Consider the following 15,252-nt stretch of genomic DNA (forward strand, 5'->3'; position numbering starts at 1 on the left):
AAAAACCCTCCTCACACACATCACTTGCTAATCAGGGTGTGTGTTGGGCTCAGGGAGAAGAGGCTTGGTAGAAGCTGCCAGGGGAGCCTGGGGTATCTGCAGCCTCCCTGCCCTCGGTACACAAAAAGTAGGGGTGGAGATGAAGTTACAAGAGAGATATCAAGAAGCTAGGAGAGAGGAAAGAGATCAGGTGGTGGTAGATGCTAGAATCAGAAAATATTGTGTAGCTGAGGTTCCAGGAGGGTCAGAGAGCCCCCAGCTTTTTTGGGAGGGCCAGGATTCTCTGCCGTAGTAAGTCCTCTCCCTCTTTCTCCTAGATGGCTGGTGCTTTGCCATCCACGAGCCCCTTGCCATGCCTTGGAAAAGCTGGCAAAGATTAATCTCTACCTGCTTTGCATACACAGCATTTTGTTCCGAGAGACAGCAATTTCCCTTTGCATTGCGTGGGCTTGGCCTTGGCAGGGGGAGGGGTTCCGGTTGAGAAAGGGGTTGGGAGTGGGGGGCTGGGGAGCTTAGGGGCTGCATATCGGTTGCTGTTGCAGCTAAGTTTGTTTAGCTTTGGAGCCACGGCCTCAACCCGGGTCAGGGGGAGTGCGGCCGGTGAAGGACGGCAAAGAGGCGCCACCCCAGAGGAAGGTCTCTCAGCCACGGCCTCCCCACTCCCACTCTTGCTCCCCAAAAGCGCCAGCCACGGCCGCTTCCCGGGCGTCCCGATGCTCGAGGCCAAATCCCGCTGGTCCTCTGCGGCCCTCTTCTTTCCCCTCGGTACCCCGGGGGCGGGGAGGGGCGCTGTCTTGAGTCCCCGGGGGTTGCCCACGGGCGTCCTGGAGCCGGCTGCCGGCGGGCGGCCCCTTATCTCGTGAGGGGCACCTCCTCCCTCTGGTCCAGCGCCACAGAGGAGGCCTTGCTGAGCACGGAGGGCGCGAAGGTGAGGAAGGAGTCCGAGCGGGAAGTGGAGGCACAGGTGAAGTCCGAGGCAGCGGCGGCGGCGCGGGGCGCCAGCCCGTTGGCCGGGCCGCCGTGGCAGGCGAGGCAGGAACAGGGACCGCCGGCCGCGGTGCCCAGTCCGTGCGCCGGGCCCGGGTAGAGCGGCGGGTGGCGGAAGGCGCACAGCAGTTCGGGCCGCGGGTAGGGCTGCGAAAGCACGCGGAAGGTGTCGAGCGGGCGCAGCGGCCCGCTGAAGGGCGAGGCGGCGGCGGACGCGGCGGACGCAGCGCCCAAGCCCACGGGCGAGTAGTAGGGCAGGGGCAGGTGCGATGGGAAGGGGTAGGGCAGGCCGCCCGCGGCCGCCGCGTGGCTCATCATGTATGTGTAGAAGGCTGGGTCGGCCGGGTGCGGCCAAGTCATGGCCAGCCGCTGCCGCTTGTCCTTCATGCGCCGGTTCTGGAACCACACCTGGCGGGGAGGAGAGGAGCGGGTTCGGCGGCCGCGCGGGCCCGGTGCGCAGAGCCCAGAAGTCCCGCCCCACTGCGGGCGGCGGTGCCGGCAGCACAGGAAAGAACGGAGGCGGAGCCCCTCTGGGCGGGGGCAGATGCAGATCCCACCACCACCCCCTGGAGCTGGAATCCCTCCCGGAGAGGCTCAAGGAGCCACTCCTGTCTCTGTCCCTCCTCCCCTCTGCCCACGCCGCCAGGACGCCGGAACCCGGTGTGGATGGGAGGGTAGTGGGGGCACCGAGGACTCCACCGGTCTGAGGCGGCGGGCAGAGATTCCCCAGAAACATGTCCCTTTCCTGCTGCTCTCCCATGGGGCACTTCCTTGTCACCTGCACAGGCACTTCATCCCCGCTGTTTATTTGGCTAGGAAAGGGACAGTCAAGTGCATGGCAGCCGTGCTCGCCTAGGGACCGTCAGGTGGGCAAATCTGCTGGCACCTGGCACCTGCACCAGGCCTAGACACCCCCGGCCTAGCTGCCATGTGGGCAGGGAGACCCCAGGCCCCAATTCCTAGCTAACGATTCAGGAAGTGGGAAGTTGGTATTTACTTCCTCCTGACTGGGTGCACCCCGTCTCCCTGGTCCCTGGAGCTCTTACCTTGATTGTGGTTTCCGGCAGGTTTAGAGCAGCCGCCAGCTCACATCTCCGAGGCCTGGATACATAGTTCTCCCTGTAGAATTCCTTCTCCAGCCGTGCAATCTGCTCCCGGGTGAAGGCAGTACGGTACCGTCGCATCTGGTCACTAGCACTGCAGGCCAAGGTGCCCTGGGAGCCACCGCTGCCATTGCTTTTGGGAGCCTCGCCGCTGCCATTGGGACTGCTGGCCAGTGCCTCGGAGCCAGGCCCTGTGCAGGGAGCCCAGAGTATACGTACACACAGAACACAAAACAGACACACAGACACTGCTCATGTGGGGCTGTAGGCCAAGGGTGTGTATGGAGGGGGTGATGGAAAGGGACATTCCCCCTCTCAGTAGCCTCAGACTCTGCCTCTGCTGGGGTGGCAGGGACTTTGAGAACCCAGGAATGGAGGACAGAGGCTCACCATTCAGAGGAGCACATAGCAGCCATTAGGCCTGGCTGGGCTGCTGTTTGGGAGGCTTCTCTGTAAGGCCTGCTGGGTACAAAATCGCCAGCCGCCCTGGCTACCTGCCTTGGTGCACAGGGGAGATGCAGCCGCTCTGAACTTTCTGCCCATTATTGACAGGTGTGGTCAAGGATATGCATATCTGACAGGCAAGTGAGTTGAGATGCACCTTTGTGCTGGAGTGTTGCAGGAAGTTGGGCAGGGACCGAGTTTCCTTGCTTTGTGTGTCAGGCTGCGGTGCAGGTGTGGGAATGTGCACTAGGCTGCATGTGTTGTGGGAATGGCACAGGAGTGTGTGTATGAGTATCCTATTACCTCGCTATGTATGAATGGAGTATGGATTATTCTGAGGGTATGCTATGCTTAGTCTGGGTTGAGTGGATAAGATGGTAATGGGTGGATGTGGGTACTCGACAAGGTGTTGGCTGCCAAGTCCAGGGGGTGGTTTTTCTTCCATACCAGGCTCTTCTCACCCACCTGCACGGCTTTGTGGAGGAGTGTCTGCTGGTGCGCTCTTTCAACTAGCTTTCCACCCTTCTCAGGGAGACTCCCTTCCTGCTCATTCACACCCCCCCCCCCCGCTAGCCCCTGGTCAGGGAGGGGTTCTCCAGTTACAGCAGTGTGACAGCCCCCCATATGAGTGTAACCCAAGGGAGGGTGGGGCTCCTGCCCCCTGCAGCTCCTTTTCCTTTGGGTGGAGACGTGGGACTAGGAAGGAAAGGGGAAGGGGGGAGGGCCAGAGCTCTGCCTTTTCAAATGCAACCGGAGACCAAAGGCAATTAGATCATTGGGACCATTTCCGACCTGGCGCCACCGAGCCCGGGAAGTGACAAGGTAATTTGGACCTCTGACCGACGTGCAAACTGGTCGAAGGGCCGCAGCACCCGGGCGCCCGAGTTGGCCGCGATTTTACGGTCCTTTATGGACTCCCAGCTTCCGCGCCTGGATGCGCCTTACACCCCGCCAGCCACAAACTGCCCGGACCCGCGTTTGATCTCGCCCACGCCGGGAGAAGGTGTCTTCCCCGCGCCGTTGAAGCAGTACCTCAAAGCTCTGGGGGGTTGGGGTGCACTTTGAATCCCCCTCAAGCCCAGGGCTTGCGTCTCCCTCCTTCCCCCAAAGCACAGCTGTCACCCTCAGTCCCGCCAATGCCAGAGCACAGAAGGAGACCCCCCGCCAGGGCGCAGATAGCGGGGGAGAGTTGCTCAGGTGGGTCCCCCCAGCCACCCCGCCCTGGGGGAAAGGAGTGTCTTCCTCTCCTCCAGAGCTGAAGTGGAAGGTGGGCGCGTTGGGAGGCCGGGGGAGAGAAGGGGCGCGGTGGCTACCTTTGCTGTGCTGGTACTCGGCGTTCCCCGTGGCGCAGTCCGGGGTGCAGCTCACCTCGATTTCTTCATAGAAATCCGATTCGGTGTCCGAGCTGCTGGGTTGCCCCTGGCCTGGGAGGCTGTCGGCGGAGGCAGCCGGAGGTCCGGGGCCGAGCACTGCGGCCCCGGCGGCCCGCGACTCGGCGCCCGGCCGCGCAGCGCTGCCTGCTAGTCCGTCGACCGGCTCCTCTTCCAGGCCTCCCCCGCCGCGCTCCCGGGCGGCCGGAGGACCGGCCCGCGGGCTCAGGCAACCACGGGGCACCATCTTCTCGGGCGGCTCGGGCAGCGGGCTGCCCACGGCTTCGGACAAATTGGAGACCCTCTTGCCAACCAGAGTGCCAAGCTGACCCCCATCCAGAAACATAACCATGTCCTTTCGGCTCTCCATCCCGGGCTCTCAGAGGGGGGAGGGGGAAAGCCCCAAGTGAGCTCCTAGCCCCCCGGCTCCCTGGGTCCCCAGCGGTCCGAGAGATCTTGGCTGCGGGTGGGAGAAAGAGGCCAGGCGACTGGGCGAGCGCGGAGCGGCCGGAACGCGGTGTCGACGGTGACAGCGGTGGTGGCGGTGGGGAGCTGGGGGTCACCTTGTGATGCGAGCGCTCCTCTGTGCCGAACCGCCTCTGGGAGGAAGCCCCATTGCCCTCTTCTTTCTAAGCTGTCATCCTCCTGCTGCAATCGTCATTACAGTACCGCTGGTGACGCCACTCGGCGAGCGCAAGTGGATAAATAGAAACGTCTGCTACAGCGAAGATGAAAGGAGACCCGCAGCTAATGGCTCGGCAGTGATGCGCCAGGTGTGGGCCTCGCTCGAATGGGGAGGAGAGTGTGAAAACAGAGAGACACACACACTGAGAGAGGGAGACACCCAGGCAGAGGGGATGCAAATGGAATTCCGCAGAAAGAAAAGAGAGCTTAACGCGGTGAGTTCCGCAGAGGCTGCGGGACTCGGTAATTGAATACGCTTTTGATATATATATATTTTATTGTTGTTGGGGCTTTTGTTTTCTTTACTTCGTGCCTTGTTCTAACACCGATGAGAGAATCCTTAACTGCATTTTAGAAGTGTGAAGGCTGATTCACAAGCCTCGCTTCTCTCGTCATTATTACAACTGTCTGTCCCTGGCGAGCTAACCTCTCCCGGGCTCCAACGTCTTTTTTACCAGCTACTGAAAAGCATATTCCCTCCCCCGCAAGTTGTCTGGAGAGCTTGAGCCTGGGGTCTCTTTCCTCCCTCCTCCTCCCTCCCAGCCCCTACCCCCAGCTGTCTCCTTCCTCCTGGGAACCAAAAGAGAACTTTGCCATTTTTCTTCCCCAAGGGGCAAGAGATAAATGTCTTAGTATTTTTCTTTAAAGACGGCCTTGGCTGCTGACTCCAAATGTTCGCTTTTTTTTTTTTTTAATCCCCCCCTCCGCATCTAGGTGGCCTTAAGATTTCCACAGCCCAGCTTGACCTCCAGAAGGCTATTCATGGAAGAAATCGCTTTCCCATTTGCTCGGACCTCGCCTGCACCTCAGGTATGTAGGGTGGGGAGAGGTTCTAAGGGTGGCCTTTTTTCTTCTCTTGCCTGTATTTTAAGGTATTTGTTCAGAGTCAACGAATTCCCCCGAAACAGGTTTTGGGAGTTCAGAAGCGCCGGCAAATGCGGCCCCCGCAGTGGCAGTGGCAGCGGCAGCGGCAGCGGCAGAGGCAGAGGCTCCTAGCTGGGAGAAGGTGTTATTCTCACCCAGAGATTTGGGGCAGGGGTCGAGAACGACCAGCACGCAGTATTGGGGTTCACAGAGGGTTGACTCGCAGGGTTCTCCCTCACGCCCTGCCCCGGGGCTTTGGTCCCCTGATCCAAAAGTGGGTGGCGTTGGGAGAGAAGAGAGAGAAGTCATCGAAAATGCCATGAAAGCACAAGTGACTGGGGTTCTCGTCAATCGTTGCGAACAGAAAGGGGACCCCCATGGCAGGGCTGGGGGGCGTGAGCAGTGCTGAATATATTTGGGAACAGCCACAGGCTCCCTCTCAGGTCTTCTTCCAGGGAAGGTGGAACCCGTTAGGAAAACTGACCCCTTGCCAGCTTTGAGCAAGTGTGTCTGGGCCAGGTAGGTGGGCTGGGTCTCTCCCCACTTTGCTGAGGCTGGGAGGCAGGCCCCTTCTTGGCTCTGCAACCCTACAACTCTCCTTTCTCTGTCCCCTCCTCAGAGCTTCTAGCGCTAAGCTGACAGCTGCAAAAGTCTGCCTTGCACCACCTCCTTCTATGTGTTCCAAGACAAAGCCCCAACTTCTGAAATTCTAAGAAGTCCCTCTGTTACTAAGTCGTTGTGTTTTTTTTTTTTTTTGGTCTTCTCTTACTTTTCTCTCCTCCTCCTCCTCCTTTTTCTTTTTCTCTACTCCTCTCTCTCTTCCCCCTGCCTCAGTCTTCCTATCTGTGGGCTTCCAGAGGTGGAGGAAGCAAGGAAACACAAAGTCCCTTCTCAAGTCCTGCCTTTGACTTCTCCCCCATTGCATAAGAAGATGCTCATTAACCTCCCCTCGGGGTGGGGTGTGCAGAAGGATCTGGACGGTAATGTTTGCACAAACGTCTCCACTCCCTGGAACTCCCAAAGCCACCAGGTGCTGAGCACTGCTAGCCCCAAAATCCTGGAGAATATTTTACAGGTGAGAGGAGCAATTGGGATCAGATCCCAGAGACTTTTGCCCTGGTGCAGAGTTGTCCTAGGATTCTGTGGTGCCCTGTGCTTTCCAGCTGGTAGCCAGAGGCTGAGGGAGCACTTAGCTTGCTCTTTCCTTCCTGTCAAAGTCGAGCCACCAGCGTTTGTCACTGTCCTCCACCCTCGGTAGGGCCCTTCCAGCACTGGGCCTGGGGCGCGCCTTCCCTCCCTCCCTTCATCCCCCGCAGCCCTCCACCAACTTACAGCCGGCCCCGCTGTGCTCACCTCCATGAGGCCAGTTCCTCAGAGGGACTCCCGGCTCCCAGCCCCGCCCCGCCCCGCCCCCACTTTGCATTCAATGGGAGTGCTCTGCGTTTGATCCTCTTTTCCTCTGGGTTTTCCCTGCGAGATGAAAGCGGAGTAGGATTGAAAGATCAAGAGGTGCCACTTGCGTCTCTCCTTCCTGGGTCCGGCCCATCCGAGCGGGGCTTCCCCTTGCGTCCCAGGAGGAAGGAGGCTCGAGCCCGGGTTCAGCCTCTCCGGTAGGGGGGCTGCCTCCTCCGGGCTTCGGAGCTGAAGCTTCAGGGACGCCCCATCCCTCTCCCGATTCCTGCCTCCACCCTTTCAAAACGCCTCAATTTTCCCTGTCTTTAGGGGCCTAAGGTGCCCCCGGGCGCAAGAGGGGAAAAAAAATTTTTTTTTAACCAAATGTCACTTCTTCCAAAAGCATCTTTCATCAACATCAGATGAAGAGGTCGAATTTTTAACAAGAGAAAGAAGAAAACAGGAGGGACTCGATAAGAGCACTGTTTCTGGTTGGGGTTTTGTGTGTGGTTTTTTTGGGGGGGTGGTGTTTGTTTCTGTTTGGTTGGTTTTTTGGTTTAGGGGGAGGCCTTTTAATAGCGTGGTTATCACTGTGTCATGAAGGTTATTCCCTACGCGGCAGGAGAAAAAAGGTAAATTCGCAGAGGGCATGAAGCCCGCGTCGCCGAGGTCTGGGCAACCTCATAAAAGCAGAGAGGGGGTGATAGCAGCCTAACTGGGGTCCGGCCCGGGGCCCCACGGCTTCTCACCTCCCTCGGCGGGGAGGACAACCCCCTCCCCTCCGCGGGCCTGCTGTCCCCTCCCCCGCTGGGGCGGCGGTTTTAGGTCCAGCCGGCTCCTCAGGGATTGAAATTCTCCGGACTTCAAAAGCTCGCGGCTCCGCTTCCGCCCGGCTGGGCTGGGCAGGGGGTGGGTGGGAACCCCGGGGAGGCGACGCGGAGATAAGATGCGCGGGTTGTGTTAAATGGAATCGGAAGCCGGGCCTGGGCACAAGACGCGCTGATCCGCTGCAGCCTCTTCGCTTCCCGAGAAAACCCTGGCTCCGGAGAGCGGCGGCAGGGGGTAGGGAACGCCTCAGTGGCCTGCGGACCCTCTCGGGGCCATAGTCTGAGGCCCTGAGTACCCTCTCCAGCCAGCTGCGGGGCCTCCCGGCAGCAAGCACGAGTCCCCGCCGAAAGGAAAGGGCGAGGAGACCTGGGACAGGGGAATAGGGTTTGGGAGCAGATTTGACTGCTTCAGTGCCAGCAAAATTTTGATCAGGAAAAAGTTGTTTTCGCTTCTCACTTTAGTAAAACGTAAGAACAAAGGGAGCTTCCCTTTAAACAATAAGCGTCGCCGGGCTGCCGGGGCATTGATTTGGGGTCCTCGGTCATCTTCCAAGCTGTGGCGCGCGGGCTGTGGCCGTCGAAGTACCCGCGCGGCTGGGTCGCCGCTGCTGTAATAGTGGGAGGTGAGGGGACTTCTGGCGGTCGGTCCCCGTCTCATCCCTGGCAGCTGCCGATGCCCATCTGGGAACCCAGAGCCCAGAGGTACCGCAGGGTGGGCCCCGCTGGGAACAAGGTCCACTGGATCTCAGATGCCCAGAGGTCGGGTTTTTCGAGGAGGGGCTGGGGAGCGGTGCGGCTCATCCCTGACCACCTCCCCCCACCCCTTGCCCACCGTGCAGAGGGAGTTGGTGGCAATGGGCCTGCAGTGGCCTCCACAGAACAGTTTCTCCTTGGGGCAGGCAGAACCTGCGGCTTCTGGAACTCCAAACAAGCGCCCCCTTCTCTCTGTACCTCCTGGAGTGAAGGCACCAGGGACAGGAAACTGGTGGCTCTCACCACCCCACCACTCCTGCTCCTCAGGTCCTCGCAGCCAGCCAGTACTGCAGCCACTCTTGCTTCTACACCTGTCAACCCTAGGCTCCTGTAGGCCTGAGCCCGGGGGCATCCGAGCCCTGAGCTTGAGACTATGAACTGACAGCCCACATCCTTACACCTACCACCTACCCGTCCGGGAGCTGGAGGACCAAGGGCAGGACTGGAGTCCTGAGGACCTCCCCAGGCTCAAGTCTTGCTCCTTCCTCAAGCCACCAGCTGGAAGGGCCCAAGTTCTGGTCAAGTAATTCCCCAACACGCAATCACCCAAAGACCCAGACATCCCCCTCCCCTATCTTAGCAGAGATGGTATGGGATTTTTTCGCCATTAGTGTCCTGAAATTTGCTTTCATTGCAAAGTGCATTGATGCCCATTTCTCCTTTAATCTACAGAGCACTTCCTTTAAAAGACCTCAACAAGCAGCAGCGCCTTTTCTCCCACACAGACAGGGTGACCGGTGGTCTTGACTCATGCCAGGGCCTGGCTGAATGTTGGACCCTGGACTAATGCTCCTTCCAAGTCCCTGTCCCTCCCTGGCGAGCAGGGATGCCCAAACACCCAACAGTGCCTTAACTCTCCATAAAGCATCCTCCACAAACCCCCAGGCTTTTCTGGGATCAAGCTGGGTCCAGGGGCCTCACAGAGAGGGTGCCCACCCACCCCCAGAATCAGAAGGCTCAAGACCCACATACCTGGGCTGTCCTCACCCTGCTCCTCCATGATTTCCCAGGAGGGCAAAGAGGAACCCCATGTGGAAGTCTGGAAGCCCCACATGATAAAGAGCAGTCACTGTTCTAAGCATTTCATCTGTATTAGCTCTTTTCATTGTCACAACAGGCCCTAAGGAAGATATTATGAATCATCCCTATTTTCTGAAGCACAGAGAGGAGGCTCATATATAAATGACTCAACTCCCATCCCTCTAACTTCAGGTCCACACTCAAAACTGGAGCCATTAGAAAGTGCCAGGCATCGCATTCTGAACCTTTCCTTCCAAAAACTCCACTTGTGTTTTTTTTTGCCAAGGCCTTTTCTCCTCCGTACTCCCAGAGAAATTCATAGGGGTTAGGAGAAGTGTGTGTTGCAGGCATTGGGGGGGTGTGGGGGTGTGGGGAGAGGTGTAGGCAACTAACCTCTAGCCACTCACTTTGGGCATGAAGGAGAGTAGAGAATAAAATGGCCCAAAGCCATTTGGAAACTTGCCCCAGAGAAGTCCTCCAGGCCTTACCCTCTTTTAAGAAAGGGATCAGAGGCTGGGTGGGGATTATGCGTGATCTGCAGAGTGGCTGGAGTCACCCTTAGGGATGTGGGGTAAGAGAGACTAACTGATCTACTCAAGCAGGTGGGAAGAGTCTTCAGGGCCTGAATTCCAAAATAGGAATGTCACTGCAGCAGCTGGTTCTGGAGACCCTAAGACACAAAGTCTGGTCCATCTTTGACCATTACAATCCACTGAGGCCCTGAGCACCTATCTGGAAAGGGGCAAAACTCATCAGGCTTACCTAACCAGTTTCAGCATCTTGGGAGTCATGGCCATTCACATATCTGGCAAACCTCTCTCCAGAAAAGTGCACAGAGACATTGAAGTTAGCCTTCAGTTTCCAAGATTCCCCTACCCTCTACAGCCCCTATAGAGCCACCAAACTTCAGACACAATTGCCTGATCCCTTTGATAAGGGGTATGGCTTTACCAGATGTTTTCCCTTAGATGGCAGCTACCTCTCTCCACCTGTCTTCCAGGATTGATTGGCCCAAGGGACAAAACCTAAGGGACTGGCTAGGCCTCCCCACACGTCCTCCAGGCTCTGCACATGCCTCCATTTAAAACCAGACCCTGGAGGTGCATCTGGGTGGAGAGAATGGCGGCGCTGGTGATTCTGCTGTAAAAGGCAGGACTTAGTTTGGGCTGACCTTCCCTGGGGATTAAGGGCAATCCAGAGTGCAAGGAAGTGGCAGTTATTATGGAGTCCCACACGCCATGGGTTGCTTTCCCTCCTGGGTGTGGTGGGGGGTGGCGGTAGTAGTCCTTCGGGTTAATTTTTAATAGATTTTGATCGGGCACAAACCCTTTCCAAGCTTCCTGGACTGCCCAGAGGCCAAAAGAGCCTGACAGGTTCCCTCCCCACCCCCAGTGGAGCGCCGCCCCCCACTCTCACCCTGGTGCTGGTAGAGGGAACCCGCCTACTGAGGCGCCCGTCTGGGTGGTCCAGCGGCGGGGGTGGGGAGATCCGGGACCCCTACCTGGTGGAGTCGTTACCCAGTAGGATCTCTCTTCTAAGATTTAACTAGCCTTAAATGCCCTAAACGCTCCCTCCCGGTGCGGGTCTCTCTGTGAGTCTCTGTTTCTGGGTGCTCACTGACCGCGTGTCTGTCTCTCCCGGTTCCTGGGCCAAGGAGGAGGCCGCAGCCCCCTCCTCTCTCCCCACTCGGCCTCGCCGGGTCAGGAGACGCGGTGGCGCCGGACTGCGAACGGAGGAGTTGGTCTCCCGGGTGAGGGGTAGGGGAACCGCCCCCACGCGAGGAAGTCCAACCAGTTGGGCCGGCTAAGCCTCTCTCTACGAAATGGAAAAACCTTTGTGTGAGGAGTTCTGGGGACTGATTTTTATAGAGCCCCTCCTGACCCGGATTAGCCCCTTCCTCCTATTGAGCTTCATGGAGTCCCGATGGGGTACAGTTCCTCCGGTTATGCAGAGGGAAAACTGACTCTCAGAGAGGTTGATGGACTTGCCCAGGGTCACACAGCTGGGAAGTGGCCGGGCTGGGATTTTAACCCAAGTAGTCCAGCCTCCAAAAGCCAGATTCTCTTTGTGAGGTTAATGCTGCGCCCCCAGGACCGAGGACTACGTTCCCTGAGACCGCAGATAGACCACTGCGGTGCCTTGGGTATGACTGAAAGACCTGGACAGGGGCCACCTTTCTCGGGTTGGTTGGGTGGATGCTGCTGCGGCCCCAGCAGAGGGTGAGCGGTGAGCGGGAGCCGGCTTCAGCTGTTACCGTAAGTCTCAGAGGAGCGGGGCACAGCGGGAAGGGCGGCTGAGAACAGGGAGGGCCGTAGGGCGCCGCGACGTGGAGGGACTGTGAGTTCCTGGTTCAGAAGCCTTTCGGCGAGCCAGTGGGGGTGCGCACGAGCCTGCAGTTGTGAGTTTCGCAGGTGGGGTACCAGCTATCAGGGGGTTGTTGTAGTGGAGGGAGAGCAGGAGGCAGGAGGAATGTCGGCGCAGAGGACAGGGTGTCACCGGCCCAGCACTGGAGTGCGCGCACAGTCTGGGCCCGGACCTGGAACCTCAGTCCCTTCCTGCCCCCCACAGGGCCGTGCGAAGCGCGGCCCGGAGCCCCCTGAACGTCCCTGTCCGGCCTGAGAGCCGGTCAACCGCCCCGTCCTGTCCCCGCGGGCCCTTTTCTGCTCCCTCCTCCGCTCCCGCCCCTTGCCGCCGCAGTGACAAAGCGCAGCTCCCGAACTGCTGTCTTGGTGCGCCCCCCACTGCCGACCGCCAGAGGAGGAAGTCGCGGCTTGTCTTAGCATCTTCGCTGGCTCTGATCCCGCGACTCTGCAGGGGGCGGCAGCCCAAATCCCCTATCGGGGAAGCCCACCTTTGCTCGGTAGGGAGTCTCACCTCGCCCTTGCGCGCCCGCCTTCTGAGCGGGACCCCAGGAAGGATGGATGGCATGTCGCGGCCCCTTAGCCTTGGCTTCTAGGAAAGGGTAATTACCCGTGAGGGGCTGGAGGGAGCAAAACAGCTCTGGGACGCTATCCTCCGCCCTCCTCTGACACCGCCCCCCCAACCAGTCGAGGCTTGCCTAAAGGAGGGTCGCATAGGTGAGGGTGCCTTATCGAGTCCCCGATCAGCCAGTATGATCAAATCATGCCCCCAACACACGGATCGACCCTATTTGTTGCGGTACTCCCCAGGCATTGGGGAGCCCCTTGGACACCCCTGTCTCCACAGTCCTCCAGCGATTCTTTGAGCCTCACTTAGTTCTGAGCAACAACTCTTCTCGTAGCAATTCTCAGATTCGCTCTGACAGTGTTTCTTGAAGTGTGGTCCCTGCATCACCTGGGAACTTGTTAGAAATGTAAATTCTCTGGCCCCACTCCAGACTTATTGAATTAGAAACTCTGGAGGGGGGGGGGCAGCAATTGGCGCTTTAACAAGCCCTCCAAGTGATTTTTGATGCACACTCTAGTTTAAGAACTGCTGCCCTGTGGATTCCATCACCCTGGTTTCTAAGTTCCCATGATTTTCCACTCTGCCTGGAATGGCTTCTTTTAAGTGTTTTTGTTTTGTTTTGTTTTATTTATCTATTTATTTATTTATTTCAAATTTCTGGTGCAGAGCTTTATGCCTCTTTCACCCATGTTTATTCACCCATGTTCTTTATGCTTTAGCACCTCTAGGTATCTCTTTACACACTAACTTACTACCTAATGATGTCATTATCTAACTTAGCTCTTCACTCATCTTCTCATTCATCCACTGCCTAAGGACATACCTTACTCAGTGGCAGATTAGAAACTGCTCTGGAACTGCAGCAGCTGGAGCAGAGTCGAAAACTTGCCCTACCCAGACATTTCCTTCACAAAAGAAATCAGAGGCCTTGAGATGCGACTGGTTTGTTGGCTCTAGAGTGGGGAAGAGTAGATCTTCCATGTCTGTGTACCCCTATCCTGCTAGAGAACAGATGGAATGGAAAGAAAGGCCATGGGAGTAACTGGGGACAAGGAAAGGTGAGGCATAGAAATAGGTTTTCTATGGGCCCCCCTAAGGACTATGGGCAGGGACTCAAGGGGTTCTGTCAGTACCTCCTGCCTGCAGCCTCTTAGGCTTGAGATATACAAGTATTTTTCTTTTCAGATATCTCAAGATGGTGATTTAGGCATCTGCTGTGGTTGGTTAAAAGCAAGCAGCTTTAGTAGGAATCAAAAAGGCCTAGCCATCTAATTATATATGTAAATGCTTTTTCATTCAGTCAGATTTATCTAGTATCAGGCATACTCTGGGATGTTATTTAATAAATTAAATTTACAACTAATGTTATAAACTAGGCAGCAAGAGGCCAAGGTGCCACCAAGAATAAAGAGAGCCATAAATAACTTTGTGTACTGGGTACTACTTTAAATGCTTTACATGTATTATATCATTTAATCCTCACAACTCCATGAGGCAAGATGGAGAAATCAAGTCAAAGAAGGGTAAAATGCTTACTCAAAGTCACATATCCTGTTAGTGACAGAGGTGAGATTTGAATCCCAACACTATGATGCTAGAGGCCAGTCTCCTACTCACTGGATTCAACCTGTGCCTGTGGAAGCCAACAGGTCATGCCCTGGGATCTCAGTGGATTGATTTCATTTCCAAAGAAGACTAAACTAGTTTGATGCCTGTGAATACTGCAACTTCACCAGGCATTACTACTACTAATATTAAGAACAATTAACAGTTGGGTGGTCTTTTCTTACTTAGGTAACATTTTTACACCCACTGTCCCATTTGATACAATAATTCTGTGTAATAGGAAGAGCAGCTATTAACATAAGCCCCATTTGACAGATGAGGAAACTGAGGCCCAGAGAAGTTAAGTGCCTCCCCCCAAATCACTCAGCTAATGAATGGCAAAGCAAGGAACACTGTTATTCCTTTTGACTTCTTTGGCTTTGCTTCTTATTTTTTTCTTTCATTCTCACTTTAGACACACATTCATGTATATCATATTAACCATTGACACTTCTCTACTAGTTTAGGCTGCTTCGAAAGACTTCTCTATCCAGCATTTTGTTTGCTCCTCCCCCAGTCTCTAATGAGGTCGAAGAGGTCAGAGTTGTTCTTTCCAGTTTCCAGTTGAGGAAGCCAAGATTCAGAGTTCAGAGGACTTGACCAAGGTCACAGAGCCGCAATAAGGATCGAAGTCTCGGGCATTTCACAAGAGTATGAATTTTGCAGAGAACTCTATAGAATGAATTATTCTTAGTCCCTGTCCATCCTTAAAGCCTGGCAATATGGACAGATGCTCAAAAGAAAGGCAGACAGTTGTGAAATACTACTGACAATTTACAAGTTTACAAAACATAATTTTAATGCAAGTTTTTATTATAATGGACTTAAAGTTCTTTCATAACTTCCATTATTGGCAATATGTCAACTTTGGAATGTTTTCCTAATTATTCTGGAGTCAGCCTTACTGTTCTTGGAAAGAATTAGAAGAGGAGAGAAAGGTCACTTTTAAAAATAGGCACGGAAAGGACCAAAGAAATCCAGATCCAGGATGTAACTCTGCCCTGGTCTTAGGCCCTGAGGAAGGGGTCTGCACTTTCACAAGTGGCAACACTCAGGCCATACTTTTAATCCTGAATATGGCCCATTGGCAACTGAAGAGACAGACTACCTCCAAAAATTGACGAATTTTCCTTTTATTAGAATCTGCCTTTCACCACAACTCTCATCTTTTCTCAATACAGGCAGTGGGAAAAAGCAAAAGCCCGTGTGCTCAGGCTCTAAGCTAAGGACATGATATGTGTTCTCATCTAAGCCTCACAACAATCCTCAGAGGAA

The 15,252-nt window shown here is 55.9% G+C and overlaps 1 protein-coding gene across 1 annotated transcript; it reads right to left on the reverse strand.

Moving 5' to 3' along the window:
- Nucleotides 1-852: 852 nt before the first annotated feature.
- On the reverse strand, nucleotides 853-4,274 carry EVX1 (even-skipped homeobox 1). The gene is made up of 3 exons (XM_057550595.1): nucleotides 3,848-4,274; nucleotides 2,034-2,281; nucleotides 853-1,395 (listed from the first exon to the last, which is right to left on the reverse strand). Exons 1-3 carry the CDS (start codon nucleotides 4,272-4,274, stop codon nucleotides 853-855), a joined length of 1,218 nt encoding a protein of 405 aa, XP_057406578.1.
- Nucleotides 4,275-15,252: the final 10,978 nt, after the last annotated feature.

The sequence above is a fragment of the Balaenoptera acutorostrata genome, chromosome 7 (genome assembly GCF_949987535.1).
Source record: "Balaenoptera acutorostrata chromosome 7, mBalAcu1.1, whole genome shotgun sequence".
NCBI lineage: Eukaryota > Metazoa > Chordata > Mammalia > Artiodactyla > Balaenopteridae > Balaenoptera > Balaenoptera acutorostrata.